General features: G+C 37.8%; 2 protein-coding genes across 2 annotated transcripts; both read right to left on the bottom strand.

The window, feature by feature from the left end:
- Positions 1–97: 97 nt before the first annotated feature.
- On the bottom strand, positions 98–769 carry LOC131014434 (uncharacterized; the record flags this gene model as incomplete). The annotated part of the gene is made up of 3 exons (XM_057942448.1): positions 98–392; positions 459–531; positions 599–769. Coding segments are annotated over 3 exons (402 nt in total), but the record flags the coding sequence as incomplete, so codon positions are not given.
- Positions 770–19,947: 19,178 nt separating this feature from the next.
- Positions 19,948–21,215, bottom strand: LOC131014355 (uncharacterized). The gene is made up of 3 exons (XM_057942341.1): positions 20,778–21,215; positions 20,375–20,727; positions 19,948–20,293 (listed from the first exon to the last, which is right to left on the bottom strand). Exons 1-3 carry the CDS (start codon positions 21,213–21,215, stop codon positions 19,948–19,950), a joined length of 1,137 nt encoding a protein of 378 aa, XP_057798324.1.
- Positions 21,216–21,422: the final 207 nt, after the last annotated feature.

Here is a 21,422-nt window from a genome sequence, read left to right as displayed (position 1 = left end):
GAGAGAGTGTATTGCCAAAAAAAAGAAATGAGACAACTCAAAATAGAAAATGGGACATTTGGAGTGGGACGGAGGGAGTATTTCTAGGTATATTCTGGATGAGGACTTGTCAGATGATTTTTGCATTGAGTTGCTTGGTGAAGATACATTGAATTTTGGCATCTATGTTAATGTTCAAGCATGGAAACAAGATATGATGAAGAAGAAATTTGATTTACATTTCAAAAAAATTGATCACCAGTCTTGCCAGACAGGGATTATGCCTTGAGCAGCCAAACGCTTCTCAACCCAAAAGACAACATGTTTTGATGTAGGCTTCTTCTCATCAACAAGAAAGGGCTCCACAGTGCTAACTCCTCTACCATATGAGGATATGGAGAAACCCTTGGGTCCTGTAGTGTTCAAACATATCACAAACCAATCAACATATCTATTTTCTTGAAATGAAATTCACATACCATTGAGAGTCCCATCTGGGAAAAATGCCCAGAATGAATAAGGTATCTCCTTCTTCACGAAAGAGCCTTCCAACTGCAAAACAAAATCAAGAATGAGCAATTCACAAAAGAGCAAATGCAGGGATGATCGAATCACCTACCTTGTTCTCATTGAAGGAAAGCTCGAGCTCGGAGATATCTTGCTGAGCTTCTAGAGTTGCCTTGAGTGAAGGGATGACATCCTCTTCCATCATTTCAGGCAGAGCTTTTGCTGCAACCTTTGGCTTTGGCTTTGGTTTAGAAGTGTCTGCAGTTGCGCCTTCCGGCTTCCACCGCCTCTTTTCCCTCCTTTTTTTTCAGCAGCAACTGATTTAACAATCATCATGTGTATATATATAGGAAGATATCAAAAATTGATTGATTTGCAACTAATGAAAGGCAGTGTAAGCTTACCTGTGGATGTAGATGGCTCTTGAACTGCTAAACAGCACGTGTTTCTCCGGTGGCTGATTACACTCACAACCTGCACCAATGAACTTGGTTAAAGCCAAGAACAATTATCAGAAACATAATTTATGAAGATCTTTGCATGCAGTAGGGAAAATCTTGAAGTAATACCAGTGACGATGATGATGATGATCTGCTTTTCTGGCACAAATAAGAAGATGGGCATCTGAAAGCAGCAACAGATCCTCCTGTTGTCGCCATTTTTCTTGTATTGTTGCAGGAAGTGTTTGCGATTCTCTTTTGTATTGTTTAATCAATTAAGCATCTTCAAATATATTTTTTCAACGTTTTTTTTTTTTTGGTGTCAACTTTGAGAATGTGGATACTGCCAACGACAACATGGAGGAAGATGAAGCAGCTCTATCATCCACATATTGGTTAAGTGCATGCGTGCCACTGATTTTTCTATAAAACATCCAACAAATCTTTTGTTCCTTTTTTATGTTAAGAGACTGAGATGATGAAAAGTGATAAGAGTGAATTGGGGACCTAAATGGGCCACGTGCCATCTTATTGGGCTGTCGTTCTAGTGGGTTAAACAGGCCCATTCACGTATTTTCTTGATTAAAATAAAAGTGTTACATTTATATAGAGATGTTAATTCAGCTCAAAATCTATGCATTGACTTGAATAAATAAAAAACATTAAAGGAATAGGGTTGAATTTTTATAATACAAAATTAAAAACAAGTTAAACGAACCAGACCGATTGGGTCAACGGGTTAGATAGGCCGACTCGATGGGTTTATGTCGTAGCCCGATGCCTGGCCAGTGATAGTGTAGATCGATTATCGTAGGATTAAATAAAAAAAAGGAAAAAGAGGGATAGAAACTATCCAAAATCTAGCAGAAGCATTTGCTAAGTATAAACCATTTAACAAGTTTATAGAACAATCAAGCAATGTCTCAATGATCATTGGAATACTTCAAAATAAGATGACAAAACACTACTAAAACATAAATATATAGATAAAGGAATCAAAGGTAAAATTTCCCTTATGGGATCATTACATGACCTAGAATTCTTCAAGAAATTACTAATCAAAGCATTTGAGAGTATAACAACAAAAGCATAGACTATATGTATGAAGACCTATAGCAGGAAATATATTTCTCAATTAAGTCTATGACTACAATTCAAAATATAATAAAAGAGTACCGAAAGATATCATGATATCAGGTGACTCAAAGACACAAGACTTTGTTAGCGGTTTCCCCATCCTCCTTACCAAGTTGACGTGCACATTTAGGGGGCGTTCGGTTGCCGATATTAAATTAGCCCGATATTATCTAAGATTGAGTTGGCCCAAGACTAATTTTGTCATAGGAGGTAAGCCAAGACTCATACACCAAGACTAATCCTATGTGGCACTCTCCCAAGATTGAATCACGGGCCGTATCCACCCAACCGAACAAGATATGATAAGATTAATCTAATCTAATCCTATCTAATCCTTCAAACCGAACGGCCCCTTAGAATCATATGTAGGGCTGAATATAAATATACGCAGTGAACACGTGCCAACGGGTTAGATGGACTGACTCGATGGGTTTACAAGTTGATCGAACGAGGTTGAGGTAAGCAAATCAATATTTTATTTTTATAATAGCCACTACTTCAGATTTATTTTTTGTCCTCTCCACTACTTTAGATCTTGCTCCTTTGCTTTCTTCACAACTTTGGATAAGAATCACATACCTCTATTCTAATTCTAATATTTAATGGAGCTCAATTTGAGTAAAAATAATTTCATTTGCATGAAATAAGAGGATATGAGGTGATAAAAAAGTATAGATTTTTATTTAGGTAAAAATAGCATTCAACAATGTTAACATGCCCTAGAATCTACAATCTCATCCATATTGGACATCTGGCAATCAACAATCTTAAATATTTTTCATCCTTTATCATTTTATCATTGTATCTAAAGTTTAGTATCCACACATTAATGCTAATTTGTTGTATTTTCTGCTCATTCTTTAGCTATCCTAAACCAAACAATGAATTCATTCAAGAATCTATATATTATATAAAATAGCAATTTAACAGTAAAATCTTACCGCCATATTTTCTCTATCCCACATATATTTTATCCTTCTCACATTCTCTCGAACGATTGCTATCCCACGTATATTATATCCTTTCTATCATTCCCATATTCTCTCTAACGATTGTTATCCCACGTATATTTTATTTTTCTTATATTCTCTCTAATGATTCTCTCTCTCACGATTAATTAAAATTAAAAAGTTCTAATATTTGAAACTTTTTTCATCAACCACTTCTCTGAAAAATTCCAGTATCTGAAACTCTTTTGATCAACCACTTCTCTTGCCGGAGAAATTTATTCACACAAATATAGAAAATGCAAGCACACAGAACCCTTTTCTGCCTCACGCCGCTAGCCACCGCCTGGTGCCGCCACACCGATGGACAACACCCACCACTGCCGCCTTCGTCCTCGCCGACGAAAATGATCGGAGCTCCTTCAACAATAAGAAATTTCTTCAATTTCCCCTCCCCCCAAACAAAAAAAAAACACCCTAGGTTTGGGAAATTTCCCCAACCATGTCGGTGAAGCCCTCATTGGTTGCCGCCATAGCAACAATCCCTCAAAAAGCTGCAGAGACAGAAGCAACGCACAATCGAGCCACACGATAAATGAATCGCAGAAATCTTTTTCTCGATTTTTTATATCCGAGAAAATCGCGGCGGCGACCAAGGAGGCCGAATCGTTCAAGCTCAAGTACTCAATCCCATACAGTTTCATAAAATGAAGAAACCTAACATCGAACACAATGATGGAGCTTCATCACATATCTTCTTCTCTGAATCGGTTCAGAGCTTCAGCTAATTCCTACTTGTCTGAATTCGAGCCTCTTGCGCTCTGTTGATGTTTTTCTTTGTCAAATTAGTTAATCAGTTCTTGTCGTGGTTTCTGAGACATGCCTCAAATCTGCGGCAGTGGAGTTAGTCATGGCTTCTATCAAGTAATAAAAATCTCACATTTTCTTCCTGTCGAGCTTGTGAATGAATGCTTTCTTTGGACTAATTTATCAATTTGTTCTTGTGTGTGATTGGGTTGGTGCCTGAGTGCATGAGAGAATTAAGGTCGACAGTAAAGCTGGTACTCTCGGTAATTTCATTGCGGTCCGTCGCAACAAGAACAAGATCACCGTCATTGCCGATTCCACTTTCTCCAAAAGGTATTTGAATTATTTGACAAAGAAATACTCCCTCCGTCCTGGCTTGTCTCATTTCAATTAGTGTAGTAAAAGTGTGTAAAGATGTAGGGCCATATTGTTTATAGTGTAAAATCATTACCAAATATAAAAACAGGACAAGATCAATGGAACAACCCAAAAAGAAAAATAGGATAAGACCAATGGGAGTACTTAAAGAAGCATAATGTGCGGGATTGGCTTTGGGTGATTTCTTCCAACAAAGAAAGGAACGTGTAGGAATTACGCTACTTCAACTCTCTGCTGAGCAAGAGGGCGAGGATGAGATTAATATAAAGAGATTAATTTTGTAAGCACCGGGTACACGTTCAAGAACTTTTATAACTCAAACTAAATAAATGAACTAAAATCTGAACTTGAAAATAGATGAATTAGAGGTAACAAGGAGAGAAACTAAAACTGATTACAAAGAAATAAAACAAACTAGGAATGGTAGCGAGTCGAGATGGAACGCTTCCCGCAAGAAGAATTTTACCCAGGTAGTGCTCTCGGTGTTGGCAATTCTTCCCCAAAGGTAAAACGGCAACGTCTCGTTGGATGTAGCACTACAATCCGGCGAGCTCCGACGAACTGAGCAAGGATCGAGAATTTGAGCTAGTATGTAATGTATGAAAGTGCAAATGTTCTGTGTGTCCAACAATGCCATGCTCTAGACCTATTTATAGGCTGGTCTCATCATCGGGAAATAACACACAATTAAGTGTAATAATTCGCCATATGGCTGTTACAACGGTTATAGCATGAATAGCCATAAACCATATATTCAAAATTGGGAGTTTCACCTTGAATACTATCAAGGCTCGCATGCTAAAAACCTCTTGTGTGCTGGACCAAACCGCCTGCGGTTTGGGCTACGTTTTGGAATATATATGTATACCTCCTTAAACCTTCTTAGGTTCTGAATCAAACTGTCTACAGTTTGAAACAGAATCAGAGAAGTCTATCAACACACGATTTTATCATTTCTCATTCACATTGAGAAAATGAACATACTATGATCTACTCAACGAGACGAGTAGAACAAATTAATAAATATTTAATCAAATAAAAAATATTTAATTTAACATTTACACTCTCATTTTTCCAACAATCCCCCACAAGAGTGAGAAAGCCATATGCAAATGTATGCAGACACTTAGCTCAGTCCTCTTAAGAAACAACATTGTATTTGGAAAGGTAGCTTGTGGCTTTGAACCTACCATAGTCAATCTTATTGAGTATACTTGCGCCCTAGTGGATATTGTTCCTTGAACTAGTCCTCCTTGGTGTATAGCGAGTCAACAACATTGACACAATATTGCTTCAACCCTTATTCGTTCTCACGTTTGTGTCCATTACAGGCCTTGGAACACCCCTTTGAATTCATAAGTGCGTCTATTGAAGCGGCCACACTTCACACTTATATAGGTGACTCTTAACTTCAAGTATCATGTTATACTTGACCTTCTAGAGGTATTCTAGAGTCATTAAAAGTCAAAGACTTAACCTCACCACATGCAGATTTTTAGAACACTCACTGTTAAAAGTCAAAGACTTAACCTCACCACATGCAGATTTTTAGAACACTCACTGTTCTACAAGGAATAGGCAATTCGAGTGTTCAACATACAGACTTTCATAGCTTAGTTGTCTCATTAAACCATGTTCTTGGGATTCTCCAATCATCATGGTTGGGTTTCCACTATGATCATCCTTAAGATGTGAATTTCAAACCCATTCCCCCTAATAGCTTATACATCTGATCTCGATGGATACTTTTAGTCAAGGGATCTGCTATATTATCAATTGATCTTATATAGTCAATTGTAATAACACCACTTATGATCAGATGTCTCACGATATTATGATGTCGATGAATGTGTCTAGACTTACCGTTATACAAACTATTTTGTGCTCGATAACTACTTGACTATCACAATGAATTATCACGGACGACACAGGTTTCGACCAACATGGAATATCCTCGAGGAAATTTCTAAGCCACTTGGCGTCTTCACCAGCTTTATCCAAATATCCAATTTGATTCTCGGCTTCATTTTGAAGTTTCTAAAAGCTTCAATAGCCTCATCTTTACTTTTCATAAGTAAAGGTAATAATATTTTGTGCAATCGTCAATAAAGGTAATAAAGTACTTCTTACCATCTCTAATTTGCACAAACTTTAAATCACATACATCGATGTGAAATATATCTAAAGGTTTGGTGCTCCTATCAATAAATGAGACGGAGACTTAGTCATTTTTGCTTCAATACAAATTTGACATTTGTTTTGAGTGTTAAATTCGTTTATTTTTAGTAAATCCATATTTACTAATCTTTTTATAGCATTTAGATTCACATTCTACAACGCCATAAATAACAACGCTCAACTAAATAAGAAAATAGACTCATTCTTATTTATAACTCCCTCCGTCCTTCAAAATTATGTAAAATTGCTTGGGCACAAGATTTAATAAAATTGGTGATGATTTTGATGTAGTGGAGAAAGGGTCCCACCACTTTATGAGATGTGTGGTTGAGATTGAATTTGGGGTGAGTTTTTTTATAAATAAAGAGTGTTAGTGAGGATAAAATATTAAAGAGGATGGTCGGACCATTGCCTTAAAAGAAAAGTGACATAATCTTGGCGGACGCCCGATATAGTAATTTTTACATAATCTTAGCAGACCGAGGGAGTATTTCGTTTGATTAGCCCATTGGTTATGCTCTATCAAGGTATTATCCAAAAAATGGTTACAACAACTTGGACTCAAACACTAGCCTAAGCCGCCAAGTCATCTTGGTCCAATTCGTCGAAGTCCTTCTCGACATTGTTGACATTGTCCTTCGCTTTCTTCCGCTTTGGCTTTTTTACAATCCTTAGCCATGTGACCATGCTTGTCACAATTGAAACAAACACCATCAATGATGATTGGCCACCTTACTTCTCTTTACCCTTGTTGTTGGGGTTCGAGCGATTGCGCTTGTTGGAAGGGTCACCTCTCTCGGTGAGATTCGCCCTTGCATTCATTGGCGCTTCGCCCTTTTGATCACGACTCCGCACGTGATCCTCCATTTGAAGCTTTGACACCAAAGTTTGCACGGGCATCTCCGAGCGCTTATGCTTCAAAAGGTTTTGGAAGCTCTTCCAAATTGGAGGTAACTTCTCGATCAAGATCGCTACGAGTAGCGCATCCACCAAAGGCATCCATTCGGCTTGAACGTCATGTGAAAGAGTTTGGAACTCTTCCACTTGATCCATCACGGGACGGGAGTCGATCATCTTATAGTCCAACCAGTTGGCGACGACATACTTTTTGGTATTCGCCTCGTCCACTTGATATTTGAGAGCAAGTGCCTCCCATACCTCTTTCAAGGTCTTGTGTACTTTGAACACATTATAGAGCCGCTCGTCCAAGGACATGAGAACGGTGTTGCGGCACAAGTAGTCGCCTTGACACTAATTGTCATACCCGGCCCGAACTTCAAAGCTCATCTCCCCTTCACTTGGGGTTGGTGGCCTATCCTCCTTCAAGAATTCGGCAAACCCCATGCTTGTGAGGTAGAATAGCATCTTTTCTTGCCAATACTTGAAATTCTTGCTCGAGAAAATGGAGGGTTTCTCGGCAAGGCCCAACATCCTCGACGTTTGCAACGGGGCCATGGTGGAGATGGAACCTCCAGTTGAACCAAACGTGAAAGTCACGATGATAGGAAGTGGTGGATCCAATGGTGGCGGAGGTGGTGGAGCCGTTGGTGACGGTGCTGGCAGCGGGAACAGTGGACGCCATCTCCAAGCAAAGGATTAGGTGTTTCGAAAGTTTTTAAGTTAAAATTGAAATCCAAACTCGAACGTGTTGGCAGTAGTGAGTTATTCTTGCGATTGTAAGCATCGGGTACACGTTCAAGAACTTTTACAACTCAAACTAAACAAATGCACTAAATTCTGAACTTGGAAAATAGATGAATTAGAGGTAACAAGGAGATGAACTAAAACTGATTACAAAGAAATAAAACAAACTAGGAATGATGCCTAGTCGAGATGGAACTCTTCCCGCAAGAAGAATTTCGCCCTGGTAGTGTAACAGCCCAACTTGGAAAAATTTAAAAATATAATAAATAATAAAAAGGGCTTCTAAAATAAAGAGATTTACGATTAATAATGAGTTTGCAATCGAAAACTCCAAAGATTCGATAAGGTTTTATTTCACGGCTCCAATACATAACATTAACCAAAAGCAGCGAAATAATGTTGAGTGAGTTTAGGCTCAACATAGCTAGATAAATTATTAATCACAAATAATGGATAAAACATCTTAGAAGTAGATAGAGATTGAACAAGGATCACTCTCCAGCTTAGCTCCGTATACGCCAACCGCCTACCCTGAAAACATGTGAAAAGAATTTGGGCTGAGTACTAATGTACTCAGTGGGCATGAGTTTACAATATTTTATGCAATAAATAGCTAGAGCAGTTTATCCAATATCATAATCATAACTCAGAAGGTTTTAAAAATAGAAATCCACTTCTAAGCATGACAAAAAAAATTTCACGTTGAGGGCCCCATGTAACGCTCGATTGTTACTCGCTGCTTATGATCTCGGGCCTTTAACCACCGTCGGATCGCTTACCGCCGCTTAAGTGAACCCAGGACGTTACCCAGACACAAACATCATCATTTGTGCTTTGGAACGTGTCCAGAAGCACCCTTATAACACCTGTTTAGCTTTGTTAGTGCACGATGGTGATCAACCCACCGAGCTACTAACATTGTGTACGCAATTCTCATCTAACGTGTTAGGCCAAATGAGAATCTCGATCGATGCTTATGCGAGCATTAAACAATACAGAGCGCGCATAAAAACATTTATATTGGATAAACAGACATTTTCACGAAATATTAGAGCTTATATAACTCAAAATAGATTTTAGCAAAATAAATCCCACCTCGAGAGTGAAAATTCGACACTTGGCTCGTTTGAAGCTTCACTGCCTTTGATCATTCGACCTATAAAAAATCTATTCTTAAATAGGTCTCGAGGTTCCATTCTAATTTCTAGGTAAAGGAAATTACTAACTATTGATACACTTTGTCCAGATTAAAGAAATAAACATTTGTAATTTATTAAAGGTCGAAATAACTAATGACTTAGTGAAAATAGCCAATAATAAATCAAACTTTATAACATAATTAGTAATTATGTAAAATATGAATTTAATTAAAATATAAAATTAATCCAAAGAATTAATAAAACTAATTGAATCACTAGTGAAATAATAGAGCCCAAGAAAATATATCCAATAGACTTATTCATTAAAAATGGCGCATATAATATGAATAAATGGAGCCCATCTTGCCCAACAAGTTCAAAATTTCTGGCCCATCATTATAAAAAAAGGAGCCCAACTGATTTATTCAAAGAAAGCCCAATTGAATTAAGAAAACCCTAAAACCATTTAAACAAGAATTAGAAAATTTAAAGGGGTAATTGCCCCTAAATACATAAACTTTCACGTATTTCTGGAATTGCACACCATCTTTAGATTCTGCCCCACAATACATGAACTTTGAGATTCTTCTGTTTTCTCACGATATCGACAGCAGCAGCCAAGGAGAGGCTGCTGCCCTCGCTCCTCCGACTTTGGAGCCTTCGCGTGCCACCATCGTCGTCCGGGTCGCCTTGCCATCGCCCAACCACCAGCCGCCGCCGCCCTGTGCCGCCGCTTCTCCCAGTCATGGCGGCGGGCATGCAGCCCCAAGGAGGAAAAGAAAATACTTCCCACCCTTCAATTCTCAAACCGGCCCCAAACCGAAGATAAGTAAAAGAAAATGTTTTACAGATTCGAAATGAATTAAAAGAATGGATCTTTGAGTTGCTTTTGATTTTATTAAAAACATGAGTCTTTGTGTGTGTGTCTCTGTTCTTGTGGGTTGTTGTAGTGCCCCAAAATATTTTTTTAACAAAAATTTCTCTTCTTTAATTTATTTTAATAATTAAATTTTAAGTCTTATAAGTCGCGCCTATATATTGCATGAGCATGAGCATTTAATCATTTCTAGCATTTATTATTATTATTATTATTATTATTATTATTATTACTATTATTATTATTATTATTATTATTATTATTATTATTATTATTATTTTTTTTTTTTTTTTCCTTTTGTTATAAGTTACTACATATTTTAAGCCCAAAGAATTATATTTTTATTTCAGCCCAATTCTTTCGGGAGCCCATTGTTTTGAGCCCCAAGTAATTGACTAAAATATCTTTGCAGCTTTCCTTTTTCCCTCGGCTGCGCAACCATGAAGGGTTTTACCCTAATTTACATTTCCTTCCAAAAAGAGATCAAATATAGAAAGATTGATACTGATTGATTCTTCCTACTCTAAATAACTTCTCAGAACGTGTATAAATACAACCATTTCTTCCATTCATCTCACACAAATCAACCTTCACCTCTCTGGAATCATTCTCGTTTTTATCACTTCATCTGCGAAACTGTAAGTCTGCCACCATCTGGTCTTTCTCCTGTTTTGCTTTGGAAACACATACACGAGCATACATATGTGTGTTTCATATTTTTAAGTTGCATTCTTTTACTCTATGGCCCACATAACTTTTAAGAAAGGTTGCTAGCTTTTATACTATGCATGCAGAGACTTTTTTTTGGTGAGCTATTCAATGTATGCAAATGATTACCTAGTAGATGTTGTACCATGAGTAGCTTATATGTATATGTATATATATATATATGTCTTGTCTTATCTTTATTTAAGCATTTTTCCCTATTAAAAAGTCTTCTACGCATGATCAGTGTTGGAACTTTGATATATATACATATGTAATTGTTTAATCATTAATCATAAGTATTTTATTACATTTTCCTCACTAAACGTGTATATATATATATAATTAGTAAGTTAGTTATTTTCCTAAAGTTCATATTTTTTTATTGATTTATATGGATACACGTATTTTAGTAAATTATTAGTAATAGTATAAAAGAAAAGATTTTACTTGCTTTTAATGATCCGTCCTCATGTGCATATTTTAATTACGTTTTCATAATTTATTTTTAGGCGATGCGCGCAAGACTTAATCTTTAATTATTTCACACGTGTCAAAGAGAAGTAAAGGTGGGGTTATAACGTTGCATTTAACATTTATCCTTATTATACGTTTTACTCAATTTATATGTGTGAGAAGCAGGCAGAGCCTACGGGCTATGAGACAGAAAGTTATAGCCTACGGGTTATATGAGACAGAAAGTTATAGCCTACGGGTTATATGAGACAGAAAGTTATAGCCTACGGGTTATATGAGACAGAAAGTTATAGCCTACGGGCTATACGAGACAGAAAGTTATATAGCCTTCGGGCTAAGAGACAGAAAGTTATTGCTTTCGGGCAATATGAAAGAGCAAGACAGTTTTCTTTGCACTTATATTTTTGTTGTAATTCTTATAATATGGATAAATGCACCCCACTGAGTTTATTGTACTCACCCCAAAACAATATCTTTTTCAGGAGATGACTCGGGCGATGGAAGACGGGGCGAATGATGGTCAAAGATGAAAGAAGAATAATATTTTTCAATTGGAATAAAGACTCATTTTTGTTTATGATGTTTATTTTACTGTTCTCAGTTGGATTTGGTTTTAAATATTGAAATCTTGTTTTTATTTTAATCAAAGTACTTCTTTTTATTTAATAAAAAAATTAGGGCGTCACAGTTGTTCATGATTTTCGAGTTGCGAGGGTCAGATTATGTCAAGAAAGTTTAGAGTAGGAATTTGCAGATTGAGTTTAATGAAATATAGTCTACTGTGAGTTCTTAGTTCATGAGTCCTCTAGTTCTTGCTGCTAACTGTATAATCGCAAGAATAAGAAATAAAAGGAGTCTGAATCAACCTTAAATGTTGGTGAGGTTAGAGATGTGGGTCCTGAGTGTGTGTGGATTTCTGCAAGAAAATAAGAGATTCAATATTATTTTCTTGTTTCAAGAAATAAAATATGAAAGTTTGATGGATGGAACCTTCTTTAATGCTGTGTTGGCTTTCTTTGTCTCTCTGCAGGAGTTCAAAAGAGCACTAAAAATAGGTTGATGAATTACATAAGGAATAAAAGAGCTGCAGATGTGAAGATTTTACCGTTTCAATGATTGGAAGAAAGCTGGTGGGTGGAAAGCAAAAGGGGAAAAGTTTTTATGGAAGGGTGAAAGTTGAGGTGGAAGTGTAATAACGTAGTAATTGTTGAATTGAGAAAATTATGAAACGATTCATGTACGTGGCTTGTTTTGTTTTCATAATATTCTAATAAAATAAGACATGGTATTTGCAAGGAAGAAGTGATCATCTCCTACCCACTCCACTGCTAATCGAACAAATATGAGTTTTCACTTTGGGCCTAAAGCCCAGTAATAAAAATCTTGAATCAAAAATAAGAACATAATTATGTATTGGGTTTGCACTAAAATCAAATAATTGATGGGCATTTAAATAAAGTCAGACGGTAATGATCTATATTTTCTATTGAATAATGCACGAGTTCATTTTTCGCGGAGGGATTATGCTCTAGTGACCGGTCTTCAATTTGGAAATTTCAATTTTGATATGTCACGTAATCATGATTTGGAAGAAGTGGAAGTGTTTACGAGATTTAGTTGTGGTCAGTCTCATGTGAAATTGTCATTTCTCTTTGATGTTTTTGATAATTTTAAGATTGATGATGAGGTTGGAAGTTTATACTTGAAGGTTGCCTACATTATAGTCCTATATGGATTGCTTGTGGGTTATGAAACTGATAAAACAATTGAGAATTGGGTTTGGGCATTAGTGGATGATCTTGATGCCTTTAACTGATTCCCGTGGGGGGCGTATACATATAATTTGTTGTGTCAATATACTACGAATTGCAAGCATAAGGATAAGTATAAATTCTATGGACCTGTTTGTGCGTTGCATGTGTGGTCGCTTGAGATCATGCCCGACCTAGGTAGAGTGGTTGGTAAGTGTGTTGCTGAGTATGCGCACCCTAGATGTTTGAAGTGGAAGTTTCGAAGTAGACCGTCTGTGAAGGATTTGCGTCCCTATTTCGAGAAAGAGGTATTTATTTATTTTTGCTTATTATTTATGTTTGAAAGCCAATTTGGTTTTACTGTTTGGTATTTATTTATTAACATGTGTTTGTGATGAAAAATTTTGAATTTTTTTAGGAGCAAGAAATAGTGGAGCTAGTCGCTGATGAATTTGAACTCACAACCATGTACTACATGTCTTGTATTGGTTTTGATCATATGGGCCCACAGTATGACGAAGCTTATAATCGGGATATGCCATCGGGGTCTGGCCATGCCATCCATGTTGAAGAGCAAGCAGCAGAGCATGTTGTGCATTTACATGATATACCTATTGTTGCGCATGATTTTTCCATTACAGGGATGGATAGACGGGCGTGTAGTTCATCCTCCCATGAAGAGGGTTCTTGTCCACGAGCTAGGGAGAAACGAGTGCGGCCGCCTACTACATCTTCATCATCTAGTAGCGGCGATCAAGCTAACCGGCGTGTAGATCGTGACTATATAGATGCAGTTGTGAGGAGGATGGATGAGGCACAGGAGGAGAGAATGAAAAGGCACAGTGATGATATAGAGGCCCGAGTCAAGAGGACATTGATGGGATTTCTGGAGGAGTTGAAGAGATTTTTTAGCTGTAAGAGTGGTCGAGCTACGGAAGTTCAAACACCTGCCCCTAGACCTACACCTGTGATATGATCTTTGCCGATCAAATCGAATACGCAAGCGGAAGACTGAAAAACGAACAGAAGATGGAATCCCAAAACCTCTGAATCTAACCCACGGAATGATATAGGCGACTGAATGCCCTATACCCCAACGTGAAGTTGACGCAGCAACTCGGGGACGCTGAATGACACCCGACGAGGGTTGGTTGACTCGCCGTTACGTCGATAATTGAATTCGTCTTGGAATAATCAAGAGGAATTCGGAATTCTCAAGAGAGAAATAAAACTCACAAGTTTATTGATCAAAGTAGGTTCAATTTTCGTCCAACATAAGAAGGCCTATATATAGGCAAAGACTAACCCTAATCTAAGAAGGAAACAACTTAACTACCAAGCAAAGAAGCCCTAATTTTCGTCCATCATAAGGACTACAAATAAGGTATGCGAAAACCTAACCAAACTAGGAGAATAAACATGGAAAATAACTCCTAATCTAATAAGGAAACATATCCTTAGTCAAAACAAGGTATAAAACTCAAAATTGACTCAACTAAGGCCTAATTTCAGCCACCCTAACATAACCCACGAAAATTATAAGATAAAACAAAATAAAAGACTCTATTAAATCAGCCCACATATGCAACGTAACTTGGGCCTCCATGGCATGCATCATTTCCCTCCTCTTGAAAGGGATTTGTCCTCAAATCCAAGTCGTCAATCCAAATGCCGGGATCAAAAATCAAATTTTCGTTCCTTGCATTAATTGACTGCTGGACCATAGCTTTTCTCCCTTGCGCATAATTCTTCTTCTTCGGCTCTAACTCTGACTTCTCTTGAACCTTGAACCGCAACACAATGATCAGCCTCTCCTCCTTCACGGCCCACATCCAATCACAAGCCCTTGCAAGAAATGACTTCTGCATAAACCCAATCTCCTTTTTATCTATGGGCTGCTCCTTTTCAACGCCCTTAGCTTGCGCCAAAGCCTTTGCTTCCAAAGTAGTTTGTGTAGATTCCTCAAGCACTTCGTTACTTGAATCCTTCAATTTTAGCAACTTAGGAGTAGACTTATCATCTTTGACATCAACCTCTCTATCAACTTCCACCAACTCCTTTGGATTCAAACATGCCTCTTCATTGATATACGCCACGACTTCCACTTCAACATTCATCTTCTTTGGATTCAAACGGTGGCTTGTCTGGTTGAGAGTGACGGTGTCTTCTAGTTGTTGCATTGGCAATGACTGTTTCTCTTCATAGATCCAATTATCCCACTCCCCTCCAAGATACGATTTATGATCGTGTTTCTTTTGGATTGATGGAATAATTTTCAACTTGATATTCTCATGATCCCTTGCTTCATCTCGCCTTTTCTTGCAGCTATAAAATTGTCGAGAAGCAATCTCGAACTCTTCCTCGTAAGATTTTTCTTCTTTCGTAAGACCCCTTCGAGGACGCCTAATTGACTGAAGAAAATTCTGATCCGGTCTCCGTTGAGATTGCTCAATTAAATCTAACCTCTCATGAATAGGCTTAAACGCATTCTCTATGATTTTCTGCAGCTCTTCCACCACATATGTAGGCAAATCGACTCCAGGCATACTCCTGAAGAATTCCTAGGACTTTATCAATTCGTCGCTGAACAGGTCAGCCAACTTCAATCCTTCGTTTTAAGCATCAAACGTCCTCCAATCGTATTTTGCCCAGAAATACGACTTCTTCGACTTCGAGAGAGCTTTCTGTGGCCACCTGTTTCGCCTTAATCCGAGCTCTGTACAGAAAGTTATGGCCGTTTTTCGGAGACTGCCAGAACTTGATTTCCTGCGAAAATCTGGATACGAAACGCGGCTCTGGTGCCAAATGATACGATCCTTGCCGATCAATCGAACACCACGCAAACGGAAGACTTGAAAACACGAACAGAAGATGGAATCCCAAAACCTCTGAATCTAACCCACGGAATGATATAGGCGACTGAATGCCCTATACCCCAACGTGAAGTTGACGCAGCAACTCGGGGACGCTGAATGACACCCGACGAGGGTTGGTTGACTCGCCGTTACGTCGATAATTGAATTCGTCTTGGAATAATCAAGAGGAATTCGGAATTCTCAAGAGAGAAATAAAACTCACAAGTTTATTGATCAAAGTAGGTTCAATTTTCGTCCAACATAAGAAGGCCTATATATAGGCAAAGACTAACCCTAATCTAAGAAGGAAACAACTTAACTACCAAGCAAAGAAGCCCTAATTTTCGTCCATCATAAGGACTACAAATAAGGTATGCGAAAACCTAACCAAACTAGGAGAATAAACATGGAAAATAACTCCTAATCTAATAAGGAAACATATCCTTAGTCAAAACAAGGTATAAAACTCAAAATTGACTCAACTAAGGCCTAATTTCAGCCACCCTAACATAACCCACGAAAATTATAAGATAAAACAAAATAAAAGACTCTATTAAATCAGCCCACATATGCAACGTAACTTGGGCCTCCATGGCATGCATCAACCTGCACCTAGACCTACACCGGCCCCCGAGGCACGACAGTGTGATGATATACGCGACGAGGGTGCGGAGGAAGGCGATGTTCGTGGTGATGATGATATGACACCGTCGCCATATGTTCCACATTTCTCTCAGTTTGATTTTGGGAGCACATCTTTTTTGGGCGTTGATACCCAATTCCCGCAGTGCTCTAACCCAATCGATCAAATGAGAGCATGTTTGGATTACATGGGGCAGGTATTAATATAATATTAATTTAGAAATGAATGATTTTTTTTTATTTCTTTGTATCCATAATTATGTTGATATTTGAATAGGAGATGGCTAGTTTTGGAGAGCCGTCCCAACATATTGAGACGTCGATAGTCCCTAGAAGAAGTACACGTCAACGATTTCCATCTCAACTATTGGAGTCCCCATATACTACATCTGCAGAACCCGTTCTACTTTTACAAGCGGAGCTGCAAAACTTTAGGGATTTCCTTAGTGGAGACGCGAGTGGGGCAATTGTGCTGGAAAGTAACCATAAGCTCATGAAGAATTGGTTTAGGAACATACTGAAGCCTGATTCTTGCCTGCACCAGGATGTAAGTTGCTTTAAACCTTTGTTTTAATTGTTAAGTATTTATGCAAATTTATGAACTATATCATATTTGTCTAGGTTATTGATTTGTTCATATTGAGCTGCCAATCGAAGTTGTTACGTTTTATCTCACTTCGTCCATTTGTTACATCTGAAAACACGGTCATAGCCTCTTTTGATTTATATGTAAGTACTTTAGTCTCACTTCCATATTGTGCGGTTGTAATTTTATTTCGCATATATTAGCAAATTATTTTGACCAATTGAACTTTGGTTTATGTATAGCGAGTTTGTGAGCAATATTGGGGTCGCTGCTTCTTTAGTACGAAGTTGAACCATGCGATTCCCGATTCATACGAGTCCTCATGATTGGGAAGTTCCAAAATCCATCCTAACCATGGTCAAAGGAGATAACGGAGCGTCAACGGCACAAAATTGGTTTAGTGTAACTCAGATATTTTATTTCCATAACGAGCATTGTAGATAATAAGTGGCAAGTATATAATGTTTTTTATGTCTAATATTGATTTGTTATAAATAATTTATATAGATTATTGTTCCATGTTGGATCAAAGGACATTACGTGGTTGTTAGAATTTGCCCGGGACCTTGGGAAGCCGAGCTACACGATCCACTATTTTATGGTTTTGATGAAGCAACCAAAGCAAAGCGAGTAGTCGAAATCCAGTCATTGCTAAGCTTGTTTGGTAAAATTTTGGAAGATGACGGCTATTGGACGTCGAACGTGTATGGATGGGAAAGGAAGACGCATCCCTTAGTATTATATATCCCTGGTCCGGATGAGCAGTTTAGTCAGAAGGATTCTAGTTCATGTGGTCCTTTTGCTTGTATGGTGATCGAGCGCACTATTTTCGGTTCTCCTAGTATTACATGGGGCAACACCCGAGTGAAAAAATATAGGGAGATAATCGCTGCAAGTGCTTTTAGCATGTGTGTTCTTGACTAGGTGGTGTAGACGTAAACTACTGGATTGCTAGACTGAGGCACTGGATTTGTATTTTAATTTGTTGCATTATTGCGCATGGGAGTTATTTTAAGTTGTTTGAATGCGCCTTATTATTCATGAAATTGGAAATTGTAGGGAATTGTCGCATTATTGCGCACAGGAGTTAATTTAGATGCGGCTAAATTAGATGCGAATTGACAAATGTGCATGACTTACTGATTGCGCACTACTGCAATTAGATGCGCCTAATATAGACCTATGATTATTAGTTGCAATTGCCCCCTTAGAACAATAATTAGATGAGCCTAAATTAGTCGGAATGCGCGAAATTAGATATTGAACATAGTAATTTGTTTATTATTAGATAAAATTGATAGTAAATTGTTAGTCTGAATGCGCGAAATTATAATAATCAATAAAATTGATTATTATTTTTCTCCTTTTATTAATATTCCTACATTTATTCTAAAAATTATCATTAAATAAGGTTAATATAGGTCAAAATTTTTATCATTAAAAATTGACAACGAACTTTGATTATTATTAATAATCATAAGGCGGGCGCCTAGAAAATTGTCCGTCGGGCCAATTAATTACAACTTATACATAAATTCAACATACATTAAAATTACATAACAAACTTCATACACTAATCAATGAAGAAAGGATTAGAGGACGAACTTCCATCGTTAGGTTTCTTGGAAATAGATTTCCTGCCAACAAGTTTAGGTTCGTCGAATAGGATTATTGCTCGTAGTTGCATAATTTCCTCGTTCAATTTGACGACCTCAAAAACACAAGGGGTCCCTACCTTGAAATTGTTGTCCTCAATGAATTCTTTCATCTTGATACGATGATTCGATCCCGATATAGTGTAGGAAGTGTCCCACGTATCCCCATTTCTAGTAATTTTCACCGGCAGGGGAGCATGCGGAATGAGTGATGAAATATGTTTTGAAACATACTATATTATCCAAAAAAAATATAATTATTAAAAACAATAGTATACCCATAGTATTAATCGAACAATTAAATTAACCATATTGTACCACGTGATAAGGGTGAACCAATTGAGATTTTGTGGCTATGAAGTCGAAAAATGGTTTGTCACTATCCATGTACATTGGATCTCGCTGCTCCGATCCACCTGAAACACCATTGTTGTTGTCCATGCTTTGAATTTCTAAATTTTAGAAACGAAAGAAGAAAAATTATGTTAGTAGCATAAAAAATTGATGCACATAGTATGGTAGTGCGACTGAAATTAAAATTGCGCATAGAAAAAATGTTGAGCAAATAATGACATTGAAAACTTACTTTATTTTTCACAAAGGATATGTAATTCCCATGAAGGTGAAGAGTATTTATAGCCACTCACATGGTCGGACCAATTTGAGTTGCAAATATTCTAATTGAATGTGTCCATTTAGAAATAGGACAAATCTTGGAATCTTACATCTTTCAATATTTTTGTCACACATTATTTTGCAGTCTGCACGAATATAATGTCAATCACTAGTATAGTCACTATGAGTTGAAAATTCAACAAGAGCTATGGCCAAATAAATAGTGACACAAAATGAAACTATGCGCATAATATAGTAACACTATGCGCATCAAATGCACTATGCGCATCAAATGAAACTATGCGCATGCTGCGGAAATGGAAACTATGCGCATCAAACTATACTATGCACATCATATAGTAACACTATGCGCAACAAAAGCTTTTAAGGCTACGCGAAGGAACTATGCGCAAAATCGTTACTATGCGCAACAAATCCTATGCGCAAGAGAGGTACTATGCGCAAATGAGGCACTATGCGCATCTAGAGCTATGCGCAAATAAGAACTATGCCCACTATGACAGCTTGAAATTATAAGAACAATTGCGGATCTTAATAAGCATTGCACAATTCACTAAATACGCATAAGTTCGCCCAAATACATAAATAACATACACCACCTTATATATCACTCATTGCTCACCAGATAAGTACAAATGTCTCTAGTGTGCGATGCAGATCCACACAAGCTACATGTTCTTGGGGCACGACTTGTGCTAGTCGAAGGAGCATTATCTGGTCCAGCTCTTCGGCTTTGTGTAGTTTTCTCATTTGGTCCCCGATGGCGCGTGGTCTTTGGACGCCCAGATTGTTTACCGATTATAGGAGGATCTATGGCGAGACCTTGAATATTTGCAGGAATCGTCCAGGACGCTAATGGTGGTACAGAATTCACTCGATAAGAATACGCCTTACGTAGTTTTGCAACTTGATAATAATCTCCAACATGCATGGAGATATCATCACCTATATGCCTAAATATCACAATTGGTGGAAACATGAAATTAATAAATTTCAAATTTTATGCTTACTGAAAAATAAAACAAGTATACTACCTTATTGCTGCAACTGCATGCGAGCAAGGTAGCATGTTCAAATCCCACTCCACACAAGTGCACGACTGCGTTTGTAGATTAACTTTGAATGTTTTGTTCGAACTCTTAACCTTGAAAGCAGTACGTGACATGGAAATGACCTCGTATCTCCTTGATCTCTCCAATTCAACACTTAGCTTGCGTAGTGCTTCCTGTGTAACATCACCAGAAAATGACTTTGTAGCTTCATGTCTTTCATCGAACCATTTCTCTATGATGTGACGGATTGCCTCCACCATGGAGCATATAGGCAACCGTTTGGCCCACAACAAACGAGAATTGAACGATTCATCGATATTTTTGATGTCAAAAAACTATATCGTCGAACAGGGCACTTACATCTTGCCCATTTCTCTGGGCCAACCTGCATCAATTTGCTATAAGCTCCACCTTCTTCCTTAAGAGCTTTTAAACTTGCCATCGCAGCATCAAACTCACTATCTCTATATGCATAAGCGACTTTCTGATATAGTGCAACTGCTGCCTTGCCAAACCGAGTGAGCTTGTTCAGCAGATGGTAGTAGCACAAACCATGTGCAACATCAGGATATACAACATTTATAGCATTCTCTATGCTGACATGTGCATCTGAAACAATCAAAGTTTCAGAATTCTGACCATAAGCCAACTTCAATCGAGACAAAAACCACGTCCAAGATTCATTATTCTCTATAGGCCCAACGCCGAATGCCATGGGAAAGACTTGTTCGTTACCATCCTTCGTCACTGCAACAAACAAGATCCCTTTGTTACGACCCTTCAAGTGTGTGCCATCTACCACAATTATTGGCCTTAGGCACATAGTGTATGCCACTCTACATGAACCCAGTGCCACAAAAAGGTGCTTGAACCGACCATTATAATCAATTTCCAAGTCGGTCAATGATCCTGGGTTGCACCATTACGGGCTCGCATTGCCACACTGTAACTGATCTTCACACCATGTTCCCTCTGTAGGTCGGCTATAATAGTCCTCGGCTTCACAATTTCACCGTCCTCACGCATTTTC

This window comes from Salvia miltiorrhiza, chromosome 1 (assembly GCF_028751815.1).
Source record: "Salvia miltiorrhiza cultivar Shanhuang (shh) chromosome 1, IMPLAD_Smil_shh, whole genome shotgun sequence".
Taxonomy (NCBI): Eukaryota; Viridiplantae; Streptophyta; class Magnoliopsida; order Lamiales; family Lamiaceae; genus Salvia; species Salvia miltiorrhiza.
The sequence above is the reverse complement of the archived record's forward strand: the minus strand, read 5'-3'. Positions and strand labels throughout refer to the sequence as shown.